The sequence below is a fragment of the Xiphophorus hellerii genome, chromosome 14, assembly GCF_003331165.1.
Source record: "Xiphophorus hellerii strain 12219 chromosome 14, Xiphophorus_hellerii-4.1, whole genome shotgun sequence".
In the NCBI taxonomy this organism is placed as follows: domain Eukaryota; kingdom Metazoa; phylum Chordata; class Actinopteri; order Cyprinodontiformes; family Poeciliidae; genus Xiphophorus; species Xiphophorus hellerii.
In genome coordinates this window covers 13,322,144-13,348,935 of record NC_045685.1, presented here as the reverse complement: position 1 = coordinate 13,348,935, position 26,792 = coordinate 13,322,144, and the positions used below count along the sequence as shown (strand labels likewise).

General features: G+C 40.5%; 2 protein-coding genes across 3 annotated transcripts; one reads left to right on the top strand and one right to left on the bottom strand.

Moving 5' to 3' along the window:
- The first annotated feature begins 396 nt into the window (after positions 1–396).
- Positions 397–16,275, top strand: acadvl (acyl-CoA dehydrogenase very long chain). Of its 2 annotated transcripts, none has more exons than XM_032582772.1 (21): positions 397–508; positions 759–846; positions 947–1,016; positions 2,286–2,357; positions 2,466–2,538; positions 2,624–2,688; positions 2,782–2,916; positions 3,606–3,750; positions 3,898–4,027; positions 4,140–4,265; positions 4,857–5,055; positions 8,681–8,785; positions 9,032–9,118; positions 9,430–9,492; positions 12,428–12,529; positions 12,964–13,061; positions 13,558–13,630; positions 13,962–14,034; positions 14,228–14,300; positions 14,451–14,526; positions 15,098–16,275. In XM_032582772.1, the coding sequence occupies exons 2-21, from the start codon at positions 773–775 to the stop codon at positions 15,233–15,235; spliced, it is 1,977 nt and encodes a 658-aa protein (XP_032438663.1). In that variant the 5' UTR covers positions 397–508; positions 759–772; the 3' UTR covers positions 15,236–16,275. The 2 variants fall into 2 exon arrangements, with proteins under 2 accessions (XP_032438663.1, XP_032438662.1); XM_032582771.1 differs by having other exon boundaries at positions 432–479.
- A 590-nt stretch (positions 16,276–16,865) lies between these two features.
- Positions 16,866–22,476, bottom strand: LOC116732535 (odorant receptor 131-2). The gene is made up of 2 exons (XM_032582773.1): positions 21,401–22,476; positions 16,866–18,008 (listed from the first exon to the last, which is right to left on the bottom strand). The coding sequence occupies exons 1-2, from the start codon at positions 22,330–22,332 to the stop codon at positions 17,870–17,872; spliced, it is 1,071 nt and encodes a 356-aa protein (XP_032438664.1). The 5' UTR covers positions 22,333–22,476; the 3' UTR covers positions 16,866–17,869.
- Between the last annotated feature and the right edge of the window lie 4,316 nt (positions 22,477–26,792).

The following is a 26,792-nucleotide window of genomic DNA, read 5'->3' as shown; positions in this document are numbered from 1 at the left end:
CCCAACAAGGACAATTTGGGGCAAAAAAGAAATGCACTTAAAAAAAACTCACATCAGCAGATTTATAGAGTTGCATTCACTGACTGTCTATGTTCAGAGAAAAGAAAGATCAGTGGGCAGATGTTAATACAGGAGGAGTGATTTAGTAATGCTTGTAATTTACCAAACCAATAGGAACTAAACTAAATACAATATTTTTTTTTGTTGAGTGACTCAAATAATGCAACTTGTTTGCTTAAGAATATGAAGAGGTGTACCGTGTAACTGTTGTTTTGTATTTGTGAAAGACCGAATTGAAGTTCACCAACACAATGAACAAAATACCTTGCAGCAAAAATACCTACCGTACATGAAGGACCTTTATACGACTGCCCAGCAGGGGGCGCTAACGCCATCTAACAGAGGTGGACAGTCGGCGCTTCAAAAACCTCAGAAGAAGAAGAAGAATAACAGCAGCTGTAACAACGGAAGGAAATCAGGTTCGGTGGCTATTCGGCTCTTTTTCTCGGTGAGAAGAGAAAGTTTCACCGTTTATTAACTCGGGTCTGGCATTTACGGTGTTTCTGGCGTGATTCACAGAGAAAACTAGACGGTTTACGTGCATTTATCGGATGTTGAGCGAGGACGAGTTAAAACTGTAATAGTTACAAAAACACTTGCCGTTAGCGGTGTGTCTTCACCTTGTTTACGCCTTTATTTAAGCTTAAACTTCACTGTCTTTGCGATGGGCTGTTGTTAAATGCTGCTGTTTATTTCAGAACAAAAATCAATTATGCTGCTTCGTAAGGTGAGCCAGTCTTCCGCGGTGTGCGGATGCCTTCTCAGGAATCCTGCCGTGCTGTCGGGGTGAGGAAAAGCCGCAGACCTTTGTAAAAAATCTCCTGATTTCTGTCTGAAATGACTACCGAGTCTAAAACACGGTTTTCTCTTCGCTCCCTTCATTCAGAGGTCAGCGCCAACCTGCGATAATACTCGCCGTACCAAACGGTCGGCTCTACGTCAGTCAAGCTGCTCAGGTATGTTTAATATTATATATTGTGTTTGTTAATTAATTTTTATCGGGTGTAATTACTTGATAAAGTCTGCTTGTTTTGTGGATACCTTATGAGCTATAAAGTATGCATGATATAACGCCCTCTATGTGGAAGTGGGGGAAAGTTCACTGGTCACATGACTGATTTATTAAAGGTGACACCCCGCAGTTATCTAGGCAAAAGTTCACAACATGACACTCTTATGTTACATAATGTCGTCTAGACCTCTGCTTATCTGTCCTGGTCTTAATATTTTCCATCTGCATATTAATTTTGGTGGACCTGATCCGTTTATTAGCTGTGTTTGTGGTGCATTGTCCCACAATTTTATGCATTTAAGTACGCATATTTGTCATATTTTTAATCAGAGTTCCTGGGCGTTAATGTTCTGTTTGTTACTTTGAATTAATTTAACATGATATCCACATTTTAGGAATGGGAACTGTGGAAACGGTTATAAAAATAAATATTCATATTGTGGTGATGACGGTAAACTAGTTGAAGGTCTAAACTTTAATAGCTGATAGTAGTTCGGATCTTTGCCATTTGACTTGTTGTCAGTAGTGGTCACTCACCCCTCCAAATCATTCAGTTAAGTTGTTCCAATAACGCCTGCGTATAAATCCAAGCAGAGGTGAGTAGTTTTTACTTGTATTATCAGAAATAATACACGTACAAAGTACTCCGTACTTCTTGAGTAACTGATCATAACATCTGATTTAATATTTTAAAATGTTATCAAAGATAATGTAAAGTTATGTGCAAGTTTTGATATTTTAAAGGTCTAATGAGGAAAAAATACAAAGGACATACTTGCAAAATATCAAATTGAGCAGGCAGAAGAAACAGTTTTCCAAATCAAATTTTTTTCAACATAAAACTTTTCAGGGTAAAGTTGGAACAGTGTTCTAATCTTAACCCTGTTACAGCAGGGTAAAGTACTTCCAGTGACGATAACTATTTAATTTTATTGGTTGTTGTAAACATCAGACATTGCATATCTAAAGCGATACATCCCAACAATCACAACAATGACTTGAGTCCAAACCGGTGGCCTTTAAACACTTTCAGTCTGGTTTCCTTCTGCTCTCGTCAGCCAACAGAATACACCTCTCCTCCTGCTGACCTGTGTGTCCAGTTGGCTGCTTGAGGACATGTCAAACATTTTCTAATTATAGTGTGACTGACTGACTTTTTAAGGCTTTTGTTATTTGTTGATGAAGCTTAAAATTCTTTGCTGCTCTTCCTCAGGCCGTGTTGGAGAAACCTGCAGCGGTCAGCAGTGATGCTGCTGCTAAAGTGGAGAATAAGGCCGTCGCTGCTGTAGGCTTCCTTTTTCTCTGCTTTTTATCGCCACAGTAAGAAACAGAAAACAGAATTTAAATCAAATTTATTTTAGTTTTTTTTGGTCTTGTCTAATTTTTTCCTCAGGAATCCAAATCATTTGCCGTCAACATGTTCAAAGGACAAATTGCAACAGCTCAAGTGTTCCCCTTCCCCAAAGGTAAACTCCAAACATTCCTCATATTTGAGAATTTGTTGGTTTTTAATTTGGAAAACAATTAGGTGTAGCTATGTTTGTGTGTTAGCTCTGAACGAGGAGCAAGAACAGTTCCTCCAGGAGCTCGTTGGCCCAGTCAGCAAGTTTTTTGAGGTAATTTAAAACCTTAAAGAATGTATTCTTTTATCTTCAGCCTCACAACCTGTTTAATACTCATCAGGCTCATTCATGCTTCCTGTCTTCCAGGAAGTGAACGATCCTGCTAAGAACGACGCTCTGGAGAAGGTGGAGGATAAGACCATGGAGGGTCTGAAGGAGATGGGGGCCTTCGGCCTGCAGGTTCCGGCTGACCTGGGGGGCCTCGGCCTCTCAAACACCCAGGTACAGCCGCTTGATTCGATTCACTTTTATATCTGTTAAGTGTCTGCTAATCTGACGTGTTCAGAACTGAGCAAAAGTCTCAATTTAAAACGTAAAACTTTCCAGTTTTCCATGTTTATGGAAAATTAGTAAGAAATATCAGTTTGCAATTAAATAATACAACAGACAGAATAAAGAAAATATTTGTTGCTCAATGTGGGTCATTTTACTGTTGGGACTGTGTGCAAATATTGCGTGAAAACCCAGAGATACTACAGGAACTCTTATTTTACCAGCTTTATATTTAAAAATAATAATCATTTCACATCAAGAGCCAATATGGAGGGTCTTAAAAGCCGCAGGTTTCCAGACCCTGTGATAATCTATGTATCATAATCATTCAGTCTATTGTTATCTATAATATTAATAGATAATAATAGACTGATTTATTACTAAATCAGTTATTACTAATCGATTTAGTAATCAATTACTAAAATAATCATTAGTTGCAGCCCTATTTCATAGTGTAATTTTGATATCTAATAATTGGTGGCAATTAGAGAGAAAAATTTCAAGAAAAGAAAAAAACGGGGAATTTAGTTGAACAAAATTCTGCTTAGATGCAAATAAGAGGGAAATTGGTGGTTTAAAACATTTGCACCGTTCCATGTAGGCTGTACGTCTAACGTGATGGTTGCGTTTCCTTCCAGTACGCTCGCCTGGTTGAGATCGTCGGCGGTAACGATCTGGGAGTCGGCATCACACTGGGAGCTCACCAGTCGATCGGCTTTAAGGGAATTCTGCTGTTTGGAAACAAAGCCCAGAAGGAGAAGTACCTGCCCAAACTCGCCGCAGGTGATCGGGATCAGAAACTGGACAGACTTCTGGATCAAAACCAGAGCCAAAAATACAGCAGTTCTGCAGACAACAAATATCTTGAAAAGACGACCTACATCTTCTCTTTATTTTAATAAATTTTTCTCTGACCGTGTCTCCATGCAGGTGAGCACATTGCCGCATTCTGCCTGACTGAACCCGCCAGCGGCTCCGACGCCGCCTCCATCAAGACCACCGCTCTCGTCTCCTCCTGCGGAAAGTTCTACACTCTGAATGGCAGCAAGATCTGGATCAGGTGTGGACTCATCGTAGGACAGGCTGTCGCCATAAGAGGGCAGCACCACATTAGACACAGGAAGGGCTTTAAGTGCTGCTGTCTTCCTATATGTTTTATATCTTCTGTTCAGCAATGGAGGTTTGGCTGAGATCTTCACCGTTTTTGCCAAGACTCCCATGAAGGACCCTAAAACCGGAGAGATGAAAGACAAGATCACAGCTTTCATTGTGGAGAGGAGCTTTGGAGGAGTCACACAGTGAGCACTTTTCTTTTCCCCCTTAACTTTAAGAACAGGACTTAATCTTGAATAGTCTGGACTTTAATGTCATCATTTTAAAAATCTGGAGAAGTATTGAAGTATTTCACTTTGGGAAATAATCAAATAGTCATTGGTACCAGCAGATGGTGGAGGATCGTTCATTTCTGCTGTTGCTCTTCCAGCAACAGCAGAAAACAGGAGGGATGACAGCAAAGTCATCAACATGATGCAATCACATGGCTTTGAAATGACATTTGTTGTGAATTGACGCTATATAAATAAACTGAACTGTTTTTAATCCAAGATAATTGAGACCAGACTTTCATAAATAATGTAGATAGTAATTGATGTAAGTTTGTTCAGATGCCAATAAAATGGTAAAACGATCCTTTACCTCAATGCCGAACAAGAACACAGCTGGCGTTCTGTTTTATGATTTATAGAGTTAAAAAAAAAGGAAAATACTCAAACTGGGTAAATGTTTTGTACTTCTATAAAGTCATAAAAGTCGCACAAAATCTGTCTAATTAGTAGATATAATAGGAAGTCTGTCTAAAGCGGCTCCTGTCTTTATTCTTCCACCCGCAGTGGCCCCCCAGAGAAGAAAATGGGCATCAAGGCGTCCAACACGGCCGAGGTTTACTTCGAAGACGTTCGCGTGCCGGCCGACTGTGTTCTGGGCGAAGTGGGCGGCGGCTTCAAAGTGGCCATGAACATCTTGAACAACGGTCGCTTCGGGATGGCAGCCGCCCTCTCGGGCACCATGAAGGGCGTCATGGCCAAAGCTGTGAGTCTGCCGGCGTCCCCTTTGAACATGCTGTGGACAGGAAGTTGCGTGCAGAGCGTGCAGCAGCAGAGCTCTACACCTTTCACACATAGCTCACTTCTCATACAGGCCGTCAGGTTTCCCATACGTCGCTTTGAGTCGTGTCCGTATTGTCTCTTTACACCCCTCGTTTGTTTCAGTCTTGCCTTTCTTTCTTTGTGGGTGGCTGGGAAATTCCCCAGCTCGTGCTTCACCGCAGCCTGCTTTCTGCTGAAGTGGCAGTCGGGCGCTTGAGATTCAAATTGGCTGGTGGTGTGAGAGCATGTTTCCTTTGAACACTTGGAGCCTCTGCGCTTTAGTCAGATTTGCTTTGCATTTAGGGAAACATTTATTGTTAATGTGTAGAAAATCCTTAACCTCAAGCAATCCAGTTACATTATTGCATGAGTCAGTAGTGATGGTTGTTCTGAAGACACTTGAGTCAATCCACAACAGATTTGCATGATCAAGAGAAAATCTCAACCAACTGCTCTCTCATGTAATATTACTCATACGATATTAGGAGACGGAACGGGCTGCACTGTGTTGATGTGGAGGGTCATTTTGTTTATTGTGTAAAACACTAAACGTGTAGAAGCAAAGCATTAATGTCAGATATAGGTCAAGTTTTCATGTTGAATTAGCTTTTCTGAACCTACAGTTTATGATAATAGTAATAGTGATAATCCAATAATTGGTAAGCAAAAAAGCAGCATTTTTTTTCAACTATTGGTGTAACAAGACAAACAATATGTGAGCAATGCAAGTTGTTCAGATGCTGAAGGAGGCAAAAAGCGTTGCTATAATGACCGCTGCTGAATGTCTAGCATCACATTAAGCTACATCACAATCACAATGCAGGTTATCAATACTAACTGGGAAATGGGAAATGCTGTTGAATTTGTCTTGAGAAATATTAAAATGTTGCCACGTCTTGTTCTCATGAACCAAAAATCATGTCTCGTCTTGTGAGTTTCAGGTGTCGTCATGTTGAATATTCATGTGTTCATTGGTTTATGAACCCTGAAGAAGGAGCAATATCAAAAAGTTTTTAACTAAATTGCAAATGTATTTTTTCAGTGATATTCTGTAGCTCTGTGGCAGAAAACACTCCTACTGGTTTCATCGGGTTTTTGTGGAAAACGTAAATCAGTGTGGCAGTGAGGCCTGGAGGAGTTTGGAGAAGAGGATGCGGATGGATGATTTGTTATATCATCCATCCATCTATCTGTCCGTTCATTCGTCTGTAATCTGCCCAGCATTAGCTAGCTAACCTGTAGCGGGGTTCCACACTAACTGACTAGATGTTTAGATGTGTTGGATTTTTGTCATTTCTTGTTCAAATCGACGGTATTGTGAACATTTTATAAATCTGTCATTTGCTGAAAATATACAGGAAGTCTATTCTAATTAGACAAGAATGTCTTCTGCTTTACATTCTATTAGTTTTATGTCTAGGATGTGTATCAGTAAGACGATGTATATCGAAATGGTTAAATGGGAGACAACTAGGTCTGAACAGTGTGATTCACTCTAACACCCTACAACTACAGTGGGGAGAACAAGTATTTGATACACTGTTGATTTTTCAGGTTTTCCCACTTGCAAAGCATGTAGAAGACTGTAATTTTTATCATAGCTACTCTTCAACTGTGAGTGATGGAATCTAAAACAAAAATCCAGAAAAATACAATGTGTGATTTTTAAATAATTAATTTCCATTTTATTGTGTGAAATAAGTATTTGATACACCAGAAAAACGAAACTTAATATTTGGTACAGAAACCTTTGTTTGCAATTACAGAGATCAGACGTTTCCTGTAGTTCTTGACCAGGTTTGCACACACTGCAGCAGGGATTTTGGCCCACTCCTCCATACAGATCTCCTCCAGAGCCTTCAGGTTTCGGGGCTGTCGCTGGGCCACACGGACTTTAAGCTCCCTCCAAAGATTTTCTATTGGATTCAGGTCTGGAGACTGGCTAGGCCACTCCAGGACCTTAAGATGTTTCCTACGGAGCCACTCTTTAGTTGCCCTGGCTGTGTGTTTTGGGTCGTTATCATGCTGGAAGACCCAGCCACGACCCATCTTCAGTGCTCTTACTGAGGGAAGGAGGTTGTTGGCCAAAATCTCACGATACATGGCCCCATCCATCCTTCCCACAATATGGTGCAGTCGTCCTGTCCCCTTTGCAGAAAAGCATCCCCAAAGAATGATGCTTCCACCGCCATGCTTCACGGTTGGGATGGTGTTCTTGGGGTTGTACTCATCATTCTTCTTCCTCCAAACATGACGAGTGGAGTTTAAACCAAAAAGTTCTATTTTTGTCTCATCAGACCACATGACCTTCTCCCATTCCTCCTCTGGATCATTCAGATGGTCATTTGCAAACATCAGACGGGCTTTGACATGCGTTGGCTTGAGGAAGGGCACCTTGCGTGCACTGCAGGATTTTAATCCTTGACGGCGTAGAGTGTTACTGATTGTTTTCTTTGAGACTGTGGTCCCAGCTCTATTCAGGTCATTGACCAGGTCCTGCCGTGTAGTTCTGGGCTCATTCCTCACCTTCCTCAAGATCAATGATGCTCCACGAGGTGAGATCTTGCATGGCGCCCCAGACCGAGGGAGATTTTCCGTTATTTTGTATTTCTTCCATTTTCTAATAATTGCACCAACTGTTGTTGCCTTCTCACCAAGCTGCTTGCCTATTGTCCTGTAGCCCATCCCAGCCTTGTGCAGGTCTACAATTTTATCCCTGATGTCCTTACACAGCTCTCTGGTCTTGGGCATTGTGGAGATGCTGGAGTCTGATTGATTGAGTGTGTGGACAGGTGTCTTTTATACAGGTAACAAGTTCAAACAGGTGCAATTAATACAGGTAATGAGTGGAGAACAGGAGGGCTTCTTAAAGAAGAACTAACATGTCTGTGAGAGCCAACATTCTTACTGGTTGATAGATGATCAAATACTTATTTCACACAATAAAATGGAAATTAATTATTTAAAAATCATACATTGTATTTTTCTGGATTTTTGTTTTAGATACCATCACTCACAGTTGAAGAGTAGCTATGATAAAAATTACAGTCTTCTACATGCTTTGCAAGTGGGAAAACCTGAAAAATCAACAGTGTATCAAATACTTGTTCTCCCCACTGTATTAGTCCAGTTGCTGCTGCTGGAAATGAAGTTATATGATAGCTATGTGTTCTGCCTGCAGTATCGCTCATGATGCTCTCAACATGTGGTTTTTAGTTTTATGCACAGCTCACAACATTCTTGCTGTTTTTGTTTTACAAGCAGAACCTCCTGTAGGCTCTTTTAATTAACCTTAAAATGTATTTTAAGCTCCGAGTACCATTTAAGGTTCCTATTGACGAGGCCTGAAGGAAGTTTAGTCGCACTCCCTTTAACTTCGAGGGGTTTGGTGGTTTTTGCCACTCCGGCCAGAAGCATTTAAACTTCCTCTCTTTTGCAGCAAAAACTAGAAGTAGAAACCTACCGGTTTAAGATGTTACATCATCTTAAACTTTGCATACCTTATTTGGGATGTCTGTAGAAATGAATCGCGCTTCACATTTTTCCTCCTTCTTCTTTCTCTTCATCAGATCGATCATGCAGCCAACAGAACCCAGTTTGGGAACAAGATCCACACCTACGGAGCCATCCAGGAAAAGGTGGCCCACATGACCATGCTGCAGTACGTGACCGAGGTCAGACCATCCGAAAACGAATGTTTCCTACGCTCTGCTGCAGCTGAGTTACTTCTACTTTGATACACTGAGCCATCTCAGTAAAAAGCTGTCCTAAACCCTGATTCGTGATGGAAGTTTCATAACTTATTCTATTTAAACTCAATTTTCTTGCAAGTTGTAAAACAGTCTGATGCCCTGATGGCTGGTTCTGCATTTGAATCAAGCAGTTCATAGTTTTTGGGGGTTTATTCTATCTGCTTGCAGTCGATGGCCTACATGGTCAGCGGGAACATGGACAGCGGCGCCACAGACTTCCAGATAGAAGCTGCCATCAGCAAGATCTTCGCCTCTGTAAGAACTCAGAAATGAGTCTGAAAACGGACATCCTTCAGTCTAGCAGATTACTGTTGTGATTGATGCTATTTTTATCGACTTCTACTCAGGGAGGCTCATGCAAACCTTCATATTTAAGGACTTGAGTGTCGATGCAAACACTCAAGAATGTATATTACTTCTTGCACAATATTCATGTTCCTCATCCTGCTGAAGAGTGGAGGGGAAGTGAGATTCTTGAGGGTTGTTGATCTAATTGTGGAATTGGAAGTTTTTGTGGCTGATTTGTGTTTTTTTTTTTGTTTGTTTGTTTGTTTTCACTTTAACAGGAAGCTGCTTGGACCGTGGCAGATGAGAGTATTCAGGTCATGGGAGGGATGGGTTTTATGAAGGTGAGTGTGCGGTCCACATCCTGTCAAGTTTAACCTGAAGTCGCAAGTAAAAACTTGCTTCTGTTTACTGAGCAAGCAGTTATAATGGTTTCGTAGCCTGAACCGGCAGGTATTCCCTCCCCTTGCGAAACCTCCAAAACCCCACCCTGTGTGCTCTTCCCATCTGCTTTTTAAAATTTTTTTATTTATTTATTTATTTTTTGCTTTTTTTGTTTCTTCCTTTGTTGTATATTGTGTCAAGTTTTATTTGGCACAGAGGGGGCGAGATTCAGATAAAAATGTTGCATGATGCGTCGTGGGTGGAGTTTTTATTTGACTCCACACACGACGTGGATGGAGTGGCTCTCTGGTGAAAAATATTCCAGACCAACAACTTTTGCATAGTGATTCATCTGTTGGAGAATCTTTCTAAGAAACTTTGCCCTCATTAATTTAGTTAACGTGACTTCAAGCTTTGGAGTAACAAGGTATAATGCCTATTTTCTACTATAGCACCACCTACAGGTGAATGTAGCTTAATACAGTATTTTTTTTGGACTATAAACCGCTACTTTCTCCCTACGCTTTGAATCATGTGGCTAATAATCCGGTGCGGCTCGTCTGTGAATTTTTCCTCAACCGCCAGGGGACTCTTTAGTAGGAAGTGAATCATTGGAAGTCAAAATGGAAATCAAAGAAGGAAGTGCTGATTTTCATTTAGAAGAAGCACATGCTAGCAGCAGGCACGACGGAGAAATGTTTCCAAACTCAGACACCCTCATCATGAAAGCCATGCGAAGAAGTTCACATGATGCCCCTTTTAAATCGAAGGCTGTCAATCTGGCAGTACAGATCGATAGCCGCTGTACGTAAGCTCGGCGTGAGCGAATCCATGGTTCGGCGTTGGAGACGCAGGGTTTTCCACAAGGACGCAGCCCTCTTTTTTTTTTTTTTTTTTTTCCCCTCAGATGCTGAGAGTCCCTGAAACTCCTCATGAGCTCATTATAATACCTATGGAGATGCTGTCTTTCAAATCAAAATTCCCCTGAGAACTAGTTTACAACAGTCATCATTCTTTTCTGTGGTTCATCAGGGCTATCCCCGGGGTTAGTAAATACGATCTGAGTCAATATTAGGAAGATGGGTGGATCAGTAAAATGGCGCTTAACTTCCCCAGCTGACAATAGCAAGCTTGTAACAGAGAGCGGGAGTTAATGGCCATAAATTGGCCAACAAATGCTGGACGGTTGCCCGGCAAAACACGCTGGCGTTTTCACTTCCACTTCTTCTAAATGTTGGGATTCTATAAACTTTGCTGATGTGCTGCTGTGTGTAAATAAGGGGAAGGAAGTCAAATCAGGCAGCACCACAATGGGAATTATAGCACTGTTTTTCCTGCTTCAGATGCATCACACTGTGTTCACATAACCTTATGTCAGCTTTCTTGGTTTATGGTTACACTCAAAAGTAGCTCAGGTGTTTTTAATTAGCATCTTATTTACACTTTAGCCATGTTTATTTTAGCACCTGAAGTTGCTGTTGCAATTTATTTATTTTTCCTTTTGTAGCTTACAAAACCTTTTCAAGAGAGACAGCCGCTTGCTAGCTGAAGATCTGTGGGCGAAGTGAAACTCTGTAAACATTTATGTTGCGGTGCTTAAAATAAACCCGACTTTGCAGAAGGGGGGTTGGCTGAAGCGAATTCTGAAACCGTGGAAGGTTAGCCTCGAGATGGAACAACACCTACAGCTGTGCACTGACTGCAGGGGTGGACCTTGTTACTGTTCTGCAGGTTTCTACATTAATTAGAGCAAAGAAACCAGCTCAAGTTAAGTCCATTTTTGCTGAAATCTGATGGGAATTCAGCAAAATGGAGTCTGAAATCTCAAAGGTGTGAAGCTCAGTAATGTCGAATATGATAGAAAAGTTGAATTGAAAAACTGAAACATTTTACATATTGTAGACTTGTCTTTCCTAATTGACACCCAAATTTCAGCTTTTCAGAAAATTAAGAGCATGACATCAGACAGCTGATGTCAAATATGATGCAGAAAATTGAGTGGAAGGAAAAGATGTAGTAGGGAAGGATTCCCAAAACATTGAGCTTGACTTGAGTCAGAAACGTATTCTGGACATATAATCTGTCCTAAACCAGAGATGAGTCTCTGAGACGGGAGGAGGAAACGGACTGGACTGTTGCTGAGTCCTCTTCTCAATAGAATGCAATTTTTGCATTTCATTTTGAACACAACATCCCAGAACCTTTTTTAAGTCCTAATGCAATGTTTTCATGTTCTGAGAAACTTATTGGGGGTTGTTGTTAGTTAAATGAGACAAAGTTATAAATTCTTAAAATATGTAATTCCCTTTAATAATTTCAACACCGATTTAAACAATCTCTTTGGCGACATTCTAATCTCAAAGCGGTTTTAATGTAAGTCCTCTTTGATTATCAACATAATAAATAAGTGAAACTAGATGCTGTCTTACAAATGTTTTTTTTTTTCTTCATATTTTTGCACATGTTGTTCATTTTGACTCGGGGGTTTCACTTCAGCAAAGTGAGACAAACTTCTCAATTTGTCTCTGTTTAGTTTCTCTGCTGCTTAAAACTCCAGAAGCCTTTAAAGGAAGAGACTCTGTTCCTCTTTGCCTCTTCGCTGTTTTTCAACACACTGTTTTTGGTTGTTACAACTTGCCCCTCTCCCATACATTACATGTTATCATAAAGCGCTAAAAACACAAAGCTTTGAACGAACATTAAATTGAAGAACTTTGCGATTAGTTCTGAAAAGCCCACTGTGCGCATTCCTGCTGCAAATCAAGCTGATATCATTTCTCTAAAAGCTTCTACGAGGGTTATAATTTACCTTATTGTTTTCGCTTATTAATATTGACTGAACTGAACTGACTTGGAGCAAACTGAAGGCACCGGTGTGTTCACATGCTCCTGCAGGACTCCGGAGTGGAGCGGGTGATGAGAGATCTGAGGATTTTCCGAATCTTTGAGGGAACCAACGACATCCTGAGGCTCTTCGTGGCTCTCAATGGCTTCCAGGTACCGTGAGAACTTTCACAGAATGAGTTCAGTAGCTTTTATTGCGGTTTTTGAGTTATCTATGAGTATGGCTCAGAAACATACAGCAGAGGAAGTCTGGTTTTTTTTCTCTCTCTCTTTTTTTTTTTTCTGCTTACTCTTTGGAAACCGTTCTTCCTCAATGCTTTTCCGGGCGCTGCAGCTTCTGGTTGTTTTTGAAATGTTAAGCAACTCCTCCCTGCCCCCATACGTTTCTCTGTGTGCGGGCATCAGATACGCTCTCTGTTTGAACCGCTACAGATCCTTACGGGTGGAAGGACAGTTATACCTGGTTTATTTACAAATAAAAATGATTAAAAAAAAAAAAAAAAATCAACTAAATCTGGTAGTACAGCGCTGAAAGTTCCCGGAAACAATCTGACCTGTGTGTACTGTTTGTGTTTGCGGCCCTGCAGAACGCCGGGAACCAGCTGAAGAGCTTACAGAAGGCCCTGAAGAACCCCTTAGGCAACGCCGGGCTGCTAGCAGGAGAAATCACAAAGAGAGCCAAAAGGTTGCAGCACATTTTGCACCGTGTGTCTCCGTTTCTGCTTCTGGAGCTTCTGGTGGCAGCAATAAAAGCTGCTGCTGTTGATGCTGTGAGATAAGGATGCCTTTAACTCGGCACAAAGCTCTTTGTATGCTCTAATTTCCCTTGCTTGTGCCAACTGTTACTTAGAGCGCAGTCAGTTTTATCTAGAAACGATCTAAAACACGTAGCCGATTTATTTAAGAACCACACCTTTACCAAGAAAACCAACAGGCTGAAGACTTTTTCATTTCTTTTCTATTTATGACGAACAGAAAACTTGCCATCCTGATTTTATTTCATTTATTTTGGTCAACATAATTTTCTGTTTCTGCTGTATCTGAAGTGATAAATCATCTCTTTCACACATTTAATTGCACTTATCCACCAGACAGACAGAACGACGATCACTTTAGCACATTTTGGGGGATCTGCACCAGAAGAGTTGTTTTAATGTTTTCTTTTTTTTTTCTATTTGTAGAAAGGCAGGTCTGAGCACAGGTCTGACTCTGCAGGGAAGCATCCACCCTAACCTGGCACAAAGTGGAGACCTGGTAAGTGTAGCAGGTTGTTGTTGTGTTTTTTTTTTTTTCCTGTGCATGTTTTTGATCATTATTCAATCATGTCCTATTTTCAGTTTTCTAATAGTGGATACTAGATTCTTACTGAAGATCTGTGGCTATTTTAGACTCTCTAAGCATCACACGTCCTCCACCCAGTGTGTTGGTTTTTTCCAAAAGCAGAGGTGGTTCTATAGACGGGACAGGAAATCAAAGGCCACTTATTAAACGCTCAATTTCTGATCTTGTTCATAATCTTTAGCCACCACAGCCGACCCCGTCACGTCTTCCTCTGAGTGTGTGTTTCTGTTCGCCCTCTGTACAGACGGTGAAGGCCATCGAGCAGTTTGGCGCCGTCATCGAGGAGCTGTTGGTCAAACACGGCAAGAAGATCATCGGTGAGTGAGACGGTCGGTCGTAGACATGAATTGTTTACCTGGCAGCTGGTTTCAGATTAGCTTTAGATTATTCTGTAATTAGTGATTACAGGACATAAACATTCATAGAAGGGGGTTGAAGCCTTTCATTGCCTCCTTATTTGCTTTTAATATTAAAATGAGATGTGTTGTTGTTTTTGTTTTGTTTTTTCAGACGAGCAGTTTGTTTTGAAGAGAGTCGCCGACTGCGCCATCGACCTCTACGCCATGGTGGTCGTCCTGTCCAGGTCTGCAAACGTCCTCTCTTTGTCTCCTGTCCTCGGTTGTCCCAGTTGCATATTTGAACTCCCACTGAGCGACTCTCGGCTCCTCCTACTTGACATAGAAACTCCCACGCAGTCTGAATGCGGATGTTTCGTTTGTCCCGCTCTCTGCAGGGCTTCCCGCTCGCTGAGTCAGGGCCAACCTTCAGCTCAGCACGAGAAGATGCTGTGTGACACCTGGTGTATGGAGGTAAGGTCGTCAGCACGGAGACACAAAACGGGTTCAGGATGCGGATCGGATTTGAATAAGAAAAAGTTGAAACGTGGGAAATCCTGAATCGACCAATAGCAGGGCCTTATAACCTCTGGTTCTCTAAATTTACATGGATCTAATAAATTCCTATTGGTTTTGTTATATTATCATTTTTTTTGGATGAATTGTACTTCATTTTTAGATTTTTCATTTTTTCTTCAAATTCCTATTTTATGATTTAGTCAAATTTAAGAAAAAGAAACGGTGGAAAAAGATTGAACAACTGATTTTGGTTCTATTTTCTAGTTTAAAATACATTTTTGTTTCTTATTACTAACCTTGACATGAAGGAATTTTTACATCTGCCGATACCATTGAGCGGTCCCAGTGGTTTGTATAAGAATGTAGTTGATTAAATATTACTAAAACAGTAATTCGGCGTGATATGCTGAATCCAACCCCAGTGGCATTTCTTTGAGCTTCAATTACAAGGCTACATTGTGACGTTAACTTTAGTCCTTTTAATGTAAAATAATAATCAGTTGAATATGACCTCTTCATCCTCCAGGCTCATGACCGGGTCATGCAGGACATTAAGCTGCTGCGCTCCGGTCAGTCCAAACAGCTGTTCAACAACCTGCGGTCCATCTCTGCTGCGGTGGTGGAGAACGGCGGCCCGGTGCCTTCTCACCCCCTGGGTTTCTAAAGTCCCACTCTCTCTCTCTCTCTCACCCGCATCTCTGTATTTAATTATAAGGGTTTTTTTTTTTTTTCTCTCCAACTTTTCTGGATTTTTAAATCCGATCTTGAATGCCAAGTCCAGCCAGAATTGACCCATTTTAATAATACATCTATTTCAGTCACATCACTATTATTTATTTGTTTTTGGTCAGACTAACAATTAAGCCTTGAAAATCTTGACTCATTTCTCACTTTTTGAACTTGGAGTGTGAATCTTCTACAAGAGATTCTTCCTCCCGGTGTGTGTCTGACGGTTGACTATATGCAGGGAGCTTGTAAATAGACTGTAGATGACCGATCAATAATTCGCAGCTAAAGTACGAATATATGCAGTTTTTGCTTTAACAATAATACAACACAATGTGACTCAGATGGTAACTCAGTCAACAGGAACGTCTGTAAAATAAAAAGCAGTTTAGGGTCTAAACTAAGGTTGTTGTTTGTTTTTTTTTTGAAAGGCATATTCTTTCGTTTTTTTTTCTATTTTTTAATGTACTATAGTCTAAATTTTGTTTAATGTATTTAAGAATGTGCTTTGTATGTACTAAAAAGGCCTTTCTGCATGTTAAGCTCTTATAAACACAATATCAGATTAAAACTTTTGCCTTAGATTCTGATTGAAGTTCCTGCTGTGCCGTGACTCGACTGAAAACTCATCAATGCAGCTGCCAGTTTTCAATCCTCTGCTGTAAACGTGGAACATGTAGTCATCTGCATATTTAATTTTAAAGTAAAAGTGCGTACTTATTTGGGAAGCCTGTGGGTTTATCATATGTATAATTACATGCTAATATTTAGATTGAGTGTGTCAGCTGTTAGACTTGATCACATTGGAGGGGTTCCACGTGATTAAAACTGCTCACAATATTCCACGCTCTTTTTGTGACATTCTATTTAGATTAATCTAAAAGTATGTTTATCCATAAACTTATCTGCCTCATCAAAATACGTGTGGACCTCGGTGCACTTGCAAACATGTCATTAAACACGCATCTGCTGAGCTTTGACTTCGTGTCTTGTCTTGCACACCCGTTCGGCTTTAGCAGCGTTTTTGTCTGAGCGTTGAAAACACACTTCCTCTCCGTACCAAACTACCCGCCTGCCTCTTGGTTTCATTTCTGCAGCGCACCTCTTCTAAGGAAAAAGGCGCTCTGCAGGAATGCCCGTAAGTCCAGCGCCAAGAGTGTGTACACAGGTTGTGCTTTGAAGTGCGAGACTCGGATTGGACGCGGGTCTGTGGTACTAGTGTCTCACAAGGCAATGCGGCATCCAATGAGCAGAATTCCCCTGCCGTGTGCTGCCGTCGCCGTGAAACTCAACTGTCAACTCAGGCAGTGCAATCCCCTACCGTGGTAAACCCCAGGCAATAGATGTGCAATTTGAAGCAAATGTCAGCAATTGTTTGGAAAGGTTTGTTGAACAAAGCAACTTTTCTCTTTGCTGCCAAGAAATAATCGGAAAAAAGAAAATTATAGCGCTGTTCCTTTAAAAAAAACAACAACTTTGAAATCATTTGAAAGCTGCTTTTTGTATTGGTTGCACTGTGTTTTGATGAAGAAACACAATTTCAAAAATAAATAAACTACAATAAAATGTAATGTTTTAAATATTTTATTTTTCTGATTTTTTTTTAATTTTTTTTAGAATTTTAGAAAAACTAACATATTCAGGAAAAAAATTCACATTTTGAGACGTTCTGTAGCTTATGGTCTCAGCTGGAAATAGTTAGTAAATGGGGAGTAAGTTTTTAAAATAAATAAGTAGTAAGTTCCATAACGGTGTGATGAACAAGCAGAAAGTGGACTATATGTGATTTCTGCCATTTTGTTTTTCATCACTAAAAGAAAAGCTACTTCAAATTATTAAGCAATTTTTTTTCAAACCCTTTTTCTAACCCTTGGAGAAAAAAAGGAAATGGTTCTTTGAACGTATTTTTCCTTTGATCGAAATGCAATTGATGCTTAACTTTTGGTCAAAAAGTCCTAAAACCGCTTATAACAGATAAGTAGCGTAAAAATATTTCAAACTTAAAACTATACAAATAACTTAAAGTAGTTTTTACTAAATAAAATGGGTTTTTTTTACCAACAGGCATGCTAAGTTGTTTGTGTGCTTTGACGTTTCTCAAACACAGGCCAAAGTGTTGGTTCCTCTCGGGAAAATCAAAATGTCTTGAGCCATTTTAGTTCCTTCTGCTGATTTCAGTCTCAGGAAATCAGTGGACCAGGAATTTCAGGCTTTACACAGTTTACGGTAAGAATGACACCAAACATCCACATGGCTAAACGTTAGGATATATCCAGTCAGCGTAATCCCAAAAGGAGGAAGAGGTCGGATTCAGACGGACGATTGGGTTCCCCTGAGCCGTAAAAAGGAGTTCTGCAATCAGAACTGTTCCACCTGGCCTTGGAGAACGCTTGAGATGAAAGAAAAATTGACAGTTCAAGGTCTGGCTTTGAGTTTTCCCCTTGCATCTGCGCATCTTTGTTCAATTTTCTTATGAAGGAATTTATTAAAAGCGTCTTACGAGTTCCTTTCCAGCACAAGATAAAAAAAATCTGTTGGAAGCAATAGCTTTTCCCTTATTAGCCTCCCCCCATCAGGCATTGTCCATAATTCCTTCGTATGAATGTGAGTTGTGTGAGAAACTGGTGTCTGGCAGCGGCTCGGTCTCTTCCTCCCGGTTCTCTTGTGGGACTTCCAGGGAGATGATGGTCTGAGCAGTCAGCGTTCGCTCCCTGAACAAAAGAAAAACAAGAGCAACAAAACAGGAGGTGAGTTCATGTCTCTCTTTAAAATCTTTTGAAATCCACTTGGCGCCTTTTCTGAAGTAATACATTGGACGCAGTTGCAGAAATACCGGAATGCATTAGCTTTTAATAAGCGCTCGAAATTCCTGGATTGTCATTTTTCTTCAGATGACTAATCTTCGGAGCAGCTGCAGATAAAATCAACGATGCCTCTCCCTCAGCCATGTCACCGTCTGCTCATCAGTGTGACCTAAATCTTGCATGAAATGTGAACCTTTATTTAGACAGCTCATGTGACTTGACATTGTTTATTTTAAATAGGGAAGCCTCCCGCGTGACATTTTCCCGCTGAACTTTACAAAAATATATTAGTCATTTTACAATTGTAACGAAGGCAGCTAAACCCTTCAGGGACATCTGAGTTCTCCGTCAAGAGTTTTTTCTTGTATTTATGTTAATTGTATGAGATCTTTCAAATGTTCTTATTTGGAATCGTGATTAGAAATGGCCACTTCTCTTCTCATCACAACTTTACAGGCTACAAAGTCTCAACACAGGATCCTCAGACTAAATGAGCCCCTATTGACAGCCAAACAACTAGCAAATTTAGCTACATAAGATGATAGTTGACTATATTTTGAATTTTTCCCTTTTTTTTCCCACAGACATATTCAATCACTACCCTGTGATGGACTGGTGACATGTTCAGGGTGCTATGGAAATAAGCACCAGCACCAACAACTCTGTGCAAGGATAAGCAAATATAATCAACAGATGGATGTTTAAATGCATTATTGGATAGAAATAAAATATGTAAGATATATATGATAGGCCACACCACAAGTATTCCACTCTGCACTTCATTAACCATATTTTTACATCTTTCTGGACAAAAAAGATGGTAGGAAAACATTAATATGTCAGTTAGGAATAAAATATTTGTAATTTTAACTAGGATTGATAAAAGATTTAAGCTTTGGGTACCAAGTGAAGCGTGAGTTTTTTCTGGGGCGGGACTGAGGATGCTTAAAAAGCTGTGTCTTATGTGAGCGAACATAAAGAGAGATTTACCTTTAACTTAATGTTAGCAGGAATAAATCTTTTAGATATTAAAAATAAAGAAAGCTACAGCTCAGAAACATTGTCAAGCACCACAGGAATTAAACCAGTTTACGAATAGGTCTATATGAACATGGCGTTATGCTGCTTCCAGTTTTTACAGAAACATAGAATCAAAACAATCCAATCATTCAGCGGCACACATTTCCATACAGTCGATATTTATAAGACAATTTACCCAAGTTCTGTTTGCTGCAGGAATTACCAAAAGTTTTATATCGAAAGAAACTAAGTCGAGTCAATAAGTGTGCAGAAATCCTTCACCCTGAGCGGGCATGTGGCGACAGCGGAAAGGAATAACTTGTTTTCAACAGGGAAAAATCTCCAGCAAAACTTCGCTCAGTGTGAGCAGACACACAGCAACGGAGAAGAACCGGTCCAAGAGTATACTTTCTTCTTCTTCTTTTTGTTTTTAATGGCGGTTGGCAAGCAACTAAGAGTATACTTTCTGTGTTACAGAGACTTAAAAGCAGCAGTAGCCAGCAGTGGCTTTAAATGGGCGAAAATACACAAAATCAAAACAGATACACTCTGCAGGATCACATCAAGGCACTTTGGCATCTGTATGCCCTTCATTCTGGGTAGCTGCATCATGCCTCTACTACTACTACAGTCCATGAATCATCTCTTTTATCTGGTGCAAGTCAGTCACTGTTCTGATTGACTATCAGGTGCTCCTAGTACTGCCTGTAGCGCACTGATGGCCCTCTTTTACCAAATCCCTTACAAACCCATTGATAACCCTCAGTTTTACCAAACTGTATTCAAATGGCACCAATCCTTTGCAGTTATTTGAAAGTGAGTGTTGACTGGAAGGTGGAACATAAATACACCTATAATTTATTAAGTCTTTCAAACAACATATAAACGTCATAAACCCACAAAGATGAGTTTCTCTCTGAGTGATAACACGCCACATACCAATACGAGTGATAATACATCACATACATCGGCTAAAAAATGAAAAACTTGAGCCGACATTGCGGAAGCGAGGAGTGGACGTCAGCATGGTGCTCTGCACGTAAAATATGTCAGGCAATTGCCTTTGGACACATATCAGTTTTATTCTAGCTATTGGAAGAAAAAAAACTACCCTCAGCTGAAGTCCGGTGACGTTTTCCTTCTCCTCAGACTTTTTTGCAGCCCATGTGTGTAAATGGCGAGAGGATGCACCACAGTGGCGATATCTGTGTGTTTTTCCTTTAATATCCTGACCACACAGACCAACTACCAGCGGTGGATCACACCCTCAAGCCCAGACAACCACTAACACCTACAGAAGTCAGTCATATTGAGGTTGTCACCGTGTCATCTGGCGATTCAAAGGCGACAGCTTCAGGGTGTCTTCAACCCCCCCTTTAATGTCTCAATCCTTCCGTGGGAAGGACAAACTTGTGTCTAAGTCCAAGCTTCAAATGTTGTGTGAAGTTGGTCAAAGTTAATAAAAAATCTGGACTTGGTGAAAATCGCACCCAAAAACTGAGTCCTACTTTTCCCAGTAAAACTATCGTTCATTTCAGCAAGACAAAACAAAGCTACATTCCAAAGGTATTCCAACATGGTTCTGCTGACAAAAAATAAAATAAATGTGTGTGTGTGTCATCCTGACCGGCATTAAGTGTTTCATCCCTTAGTGGAGAAATTCAAAAACTCAAAACATCAAAGAACGCAACACAGGAAGTTACAAACTCTTGCAGCTGAATCCGAACTTTAAGCACTGACGGTAAACGCTCCACTTTCCAGTCAGAGGGACGGATTTCCTCAGATTCCAAACGATCACTTCCAAAACGGAGAATTCATGCAACGCAGTTTTTCTCGATGCAAAAATAAATGTATTTCAGGAATGACTTGACCAAACATTGCATGCCTTTTTTTTCAGAACATACCATTTAAAAAAAAAAAAAAGATATTTGATTGCATTTGCAATTCAGAGCAATCTACTTTCCCTCACAAAGTAACAAATAACTTCATTAGTGATTCATATTTTGAGCCCATAAAGTAGCTTTCGGCAGAGAGGACAATGTTACATTTTTCTGGTATTTATCTTCTGCCAAGTACTCCTCAGTTCCTGGACATGTTTTTTGTGCAGGAATGAAGAATCAGCAGGAGCTGTTCCAGAAAGTTCTGAAAGAGATGCCCAGATGATAATTATGGCTTTGGTAGCCCACCCCAGGGCCCTTCTGGGCATCCCTCTGAAAATTTTCTGGAGACGCCCCTGCGTATCTTCAAAGAGTCGAGAAACGTGACCGAGTGGGACATACCTTCCTCTGGGTTGTGTATGGGGCCAGTTGGCTCTCACGGTCCAGCCGAGCACAGCCTTCAGGTACCGGGAGCAGCAGGGGAACCGACGATTCAGCTGCTCCAGAAGTTCCTCTTTGCGCAAGCCATAAACAACGGGCGCCACGCACTGCGCCACGCTGAAGAACGCAAATATAACCACGGCGGACAGCTCCTTGGTGTCACGCTCAATAATGTTTTTGTTCAACATGAGGTACAACACGAAGTTCACGAAGTTGGGCAGGATGTAAACGGCCAGCTGGGTGCCGTGCAGGGCGATGGTCCTGCAGCCGGCCCGGTTCCTCCGGTTGAGCACCCCGAGCCGCCGTCCCTCCACCAGGATCCGCACGTAGCTGTAGAGAATGAGCAGCGTGCACAGTCCGATGAACAGCACCTTCTGGAGCTCGCCCTTTTTCAGCTTATTCCGGTCGCAAGTATCGGGGTCCCCCGCCTGGGGACCCGGGTTGAGAGGCAGGCTGAGGGGGATGACCAGGGCTACCATCCAGGTGAGCAAGCCCAGCAGCCACGGCCAGTACGCCGCCGTGCAGGTGGAGGTGTAGCGCATCGGGTAGCACACGGCCACTAAGCGGTCCAGAGCCATGGCCGTGAGCGTCAGCAGGATGTTGGAGGCGCTGCTGATCAGGACGGTGATCATGGCCCGGCAAGCGGTGCGGCTCGGCCGCGCGTTCAGGTGGATCTGGTAGTAGAAGACGCTGCTCATGCCCAGGTGGACCAGAGCGGACACCAGCAGGTGGAAGACCAGCACGAAGCGCGCATGGCTCCGCAGCCGCTCCTCCCGGACGATGGTCCAGTTGATGATGAGGTTGAAGAAGAGAAGGACCGAGAAGGAGAGGGTGGACACGTAGAAGCGCACGTAAGGGTAGTCCTGCACCGCCTCCGTGGTGTTGTTAGACATCGTTCCTTAGCTGGGTCTGGAGTGATGCTGGTGATGGGAAGGAAACCTGGTCCGTCTCATGATCCTCTCCGTCTGCTGCCTGACTGAAGACTGACTCAGTCTTCCGCCTCGCGCTCTCTGTCAGTTTTTCTTTTTCTTCTTTTTTCTTTTTTACGCAGCCGCGTCTGTCACGTCTGTGTTGTCAAGTCTGACACCAGAAAAAAAACAATTAAAAAAAACCCACTCAGTCATTTCTCTACGGTCAAACTAATTCCAACTAACTTTAATAGTAAGATAATTATTATTAAACGTACATTTGGGTATGTTTTTTTTTTAAACAACTAAAAATCCTCATTTTTTTTGTTTTTGTTCTTTCAAACTAGTTTCACAGATTATTGAATCTATAAAGGTTTTTATGCTTTTAGGTGTTCTGATCCTTTGGTGTTTGGTTGTTTTGATCATGTCTTTCTATATATATATTGAGTCAGTTCAGTAATTGTCAATGTATTTTGGATTTGTTTCATTAGATTCGTATTTATTTCAGTTTGCTGTTCAGGTTTCTCTTCCCTTTTGTTTCTGTGGTTTTTCTTCTCACACCAGCTTCCATTCCGCTCCTCATCCCAGCTGTTAATTTCCGCTTTTGCCTCTTCCCGCTTGTCTCCATTTGAGTCCTCTGTAAAACACCAGTTGTCCCTCTTCAACTATTTTGAAGAGGGACACGCCCTCTTCAAAATAGCTTGCTTATTGTTCAGCTCAGTTTCTGGTAGCTGCTGCTCAATAGGTCAAATAAATGATAAGGCTTTCCACCCAGGGTGCTCTACAATGGGGGGTATAAGCATGTGCACTTGGGGTAAACAAAATAAAATAAAAAGTCAAAATAGTTTTCAAAGACTTATTCTTATGACAATTTAATTTAGAATTAGTACTTATTGAGTTGTACAGAGTCAACTATGAGGAAATATGGCTGGACAGAGTAATGGATAACAAAAGCTGTTTCCATTGACCATATCTGACATTTTTGAAAATAAATTTGCTTAATGGAAGCATGCCAATAAAATGAAATGAACTTTGACACACTTTGGTGATTAATCTGTAGATTACACGGTGAGCTGTGAGCTGTGAGCTGAGATACAGTTTGTGTGTTCAGTGGTCTTTTTATAGTCAGAAGTAACATTTGCTGCTTAATGACTTGCTACACTTCCCAGAAAAACGTGCCCCTTAGAACAGTGCAAAAAATGAGTCTATTTTTGAGTGTCACACACATTTAGTGCAACCACTTATCTCACTTTACCCTCAAACAGAAGTTGTGTATTAAATAACTTTGTCCAATTTATTTGGTAATCTGGGGTCACATTCGCTCTTATAATCTTGAAAATGCAGAAATCTAGACTATTTCTAAATCTCAAAAAGAAACAAACAAAAAGCACAATACCACCACTGTACGTCTTCCAATTGTAGAGTAATAACTACTAACTACTGTAGAAAATCTTGTGATCTCACTTTCTAACTTTGTGTTTTGGCTATGAATCAGCAGTTCTGAAATGACAGCTAGGAACTCATTTAAAACGATTTTTTTTTTTTTTGTGGCATATTCTAATATTAGGGTTTTCCAGAGACTCGCTGTTCTCACCGTTCAGATTTTCTTGCATTTGAAACGCATTAGTCATTTATCGTTGAGCAGGTGTTTTCTTTTTCTCCATCAAAGGTATGCAACAGCACCTTGGCGCCCCCTGCTGGTAGTTTAAACCTCTGCAGAGCAGAGTTACAGCATTGATGGAGCAATTTCAACGTCATTGGTGTTCACAACACGCTGTATAAGAGATAGAAACAGACGGACAGACACAAAAACACATATACTATTCGACTAAATATACATAATTAAATGATCAGTTCATTAAATGCATTATTTGTTTTGCACTAAAGTTAAAATATATTTGCTACTAAACACAGCCTTTTGGTCCTGACTGCAAAAATAATTTTATTGTTAATCTTTTATTGAATGATGACCTTTAAAGTCTTTCTTTGAAAGCATATAAGTGCATGGTCGACAACACTGAATCTCAGGATAGAGTAGAATAGTGTATTCCTCTTGCTCTTCAACTTAATTTAAGGATGTAAAAAAAAAAAACCTAATGCAAAAATCGCTGCAATTCACTTATTTTATTTTCAGGACAGGGAGGAACTGAAGGGTAATTCAGAGTTCAGGAAAGTTTTCCATAAAAGTGACATTAAATATTGAAAAGTGAAGATGTTGTCCTGTACTTGAACCACCTGGGATTGATCAGAATCAATTTTATTTGGGGCACACAAACAAGGAATTTGACTTCGGCTCTGACTGTGTAATTATCTCTGCAACCGCCAGGGGGCGCCATTGTAACAAATTACTGCATTTCTTGCATCCCAGACACAGCCACGGATCATTTTACAAGTTCTATCATTTGTCTATGGAACAAGTTTAAGGAAAAACTCCTTTACACTTGATATAATCTAAATGACATTTGATGCTGTGGAGGTAGATTGTTAAAATGATGATTATTATTATTTTTTTGGATATGGCCAAGTCAAAACACACAAAAGGGTCAAAACATTGTTTAGGAAACAAGTATCAGACAAGATAAACAACAATATGTTTTTCTTGTAGATGTGACGAAAAAAAGAAACACTGTGCCTTGTAGAAAATGAGGATATTTTTGCTTAGCCTACATGTAAAAGTTCTGCAGAGTATCTGAGAGGCTGTGAGAACATTATGCAGTGCAGGATAAGAGTCACTTCTTCTAAATGTTTGCACCTCCCACCGGGAGGAGAGTCTGACCCAGAACCAGCTGGCAGGTCTCCATTCTGGGCTGGGAAACCCTGGGGATCGTTCATGGAGAGCGTTTCTCAGAATGGATGTCTCGGTTTTCCCCCCTGCTCTTATGAACCTTTAGAGTTTGGACATCTTGTTTCAATTATTTTCTATTTTGATAATTTCCTTTTTTTTTTTTTGGTTGGCTTTCTCATATTTTTTTCCATTTTGGTTTATGTCTTGCCTCAGTTCAACTGGGCTTGTGTTTTGGTCTTGTTTCAGTAGAGTAGTGTTTATTTCTGTTTTTTCTTTCTTTCTGTTATTTCGGTTTATTTCGGTTTATATCTGTTCCTTTATTCTTTTTGTTTTCACCTCATCTCAGCTGCCAATTTTCTCCTGGTTCCAGCTGCTAATCATCGCCTCTCTTCGTCCAGTTAACTGTCCTCTGGTCATTCCCACTCCCTCTTCAGTATTTAAGCTCTCCAGCCTCTTCATTCCCCACTGGCTCCTTCCATTTCATTCTGCTCTTCTCTTTGCTTTTTTTCATTAAAAAGTGAATTTCATACAGATTCCATATTTGTATTTGCGTTTTGGTCCTGCTGCCAACATACCTAGCTGACCCCCGGACCTGTAATGTCTGAATCAATTCAACTTTGTCAATGTTGCAGTCTATGCCAGTTTATAAAATCATTGTGATTGTTACATTTCATTATTTATTACACAAAGATGAAGCCAAAATGAAAACTTTTTCTGAGTACCCAAGTACACCTCCAAAACCACAAGAAACTTACAAAATAAAAACAATTAATAGGGAAAGATGAGTTATATTTGTAAGAGTAACTAATCTCTTTCTCTGGGTTATTTATTTATTCATAGGGATACAAATAATCCAGATAATGTTAAATAATGCTATAATATACAAGACGACAGAACTGAAAACTTGAGCAGCTGCTTTCCAGGAATAAGTTCACTTTGTTTTCATAACAAACTGAACTTACATTACAGTTATACTCGAGACGCCTTTCAAGACAAAGAGGTCAGATTTTTGTGCAGGAGTGCCTAATCTGTTCGGTCCAGGTTACGACACTGTGTAGCAAAACTCAGATTAATACCAAAGGAGACGTACTTTGAGGAACTCTGCGTGGTTTGCTGATAGCAGTATGAACTGTGCTACATGACTGATTACTCATTTTCTGGGAATAGAGCTGAGGCATTCAATAGCATCATTGCTAGATAGCGTTCCCCCCATTTTCTAGCTTACACTCCTAAAACTATAAACTACAAATCTCTTCTTCTTGTGGGGGCTGTTGTCAAAGATGGCAGCCTACAGGACGTGACCTGTGAGTGTTAGGGTCTCTTAGGGGGGGAAAGTGTGGATGATAGGAGCCAGACCCATTAAAGACTGATAAATATATATATATGCAATATTTAGTTTGCAATAGTTCATTTGGTGGACTTTGAATAAATGTAATATGAGTTCTACTTTCTAAAATAATTTACAAAACATATTAAACTTTTCATGATATTCTGGTGTAAGTCCAAAAGAGAGAAAATATAGACTTCATTGAACCACAGTTTGGGAAATATCAGCAGTAAGAAACATACAGATTCAAACAAAAGGTTAAAAAAAACATTTAAAAACTTGAAAAAATAAGAATAGAAGGCGGCACCATGAGAGCAAATTTACGGCACTGGC

Excerpts from the sequence above, each read along its gene's own strand:
- acadvl (XM_032582772.1), top strand. The coding sequence starts at position 773 with ATGCTGCTTCGTAAGGTGAGCCAGTCTTCCGCGGTGTGCGGATGCCTT. Across the intron at positions 5,056-8,680 it reads AGGGCGTCATGGCCAAAGCT|ATCGATCATGCAGCCAACAG; the intron begins GTGAGTCTGCCG and ends TCTCTTCATCAG. Across the intron at positions 13,062-13,557 it reads ATCACAAAGAGAGCCAAAAG|AAAGGCAGGTCTGAGCACAG; the intron begins GTTGCAGCACAT and ends TTCTATTTGTAG.
- LOC116732535 (XM_032582773.1), bottom strand. The coding sequence starts at position 22,332 with ATGTCTAACAACACCACGGAGGCGGTGCAGGACTACCCTTACGTGCGC. Across the intron at positions 18,009-21,400 it reads CATACACAACCCAGAGGAAG|GGAGCGAACGCTGACTGCTC; the intron begins GTATGTCCCACT and ends TCTTTTGTTCAG.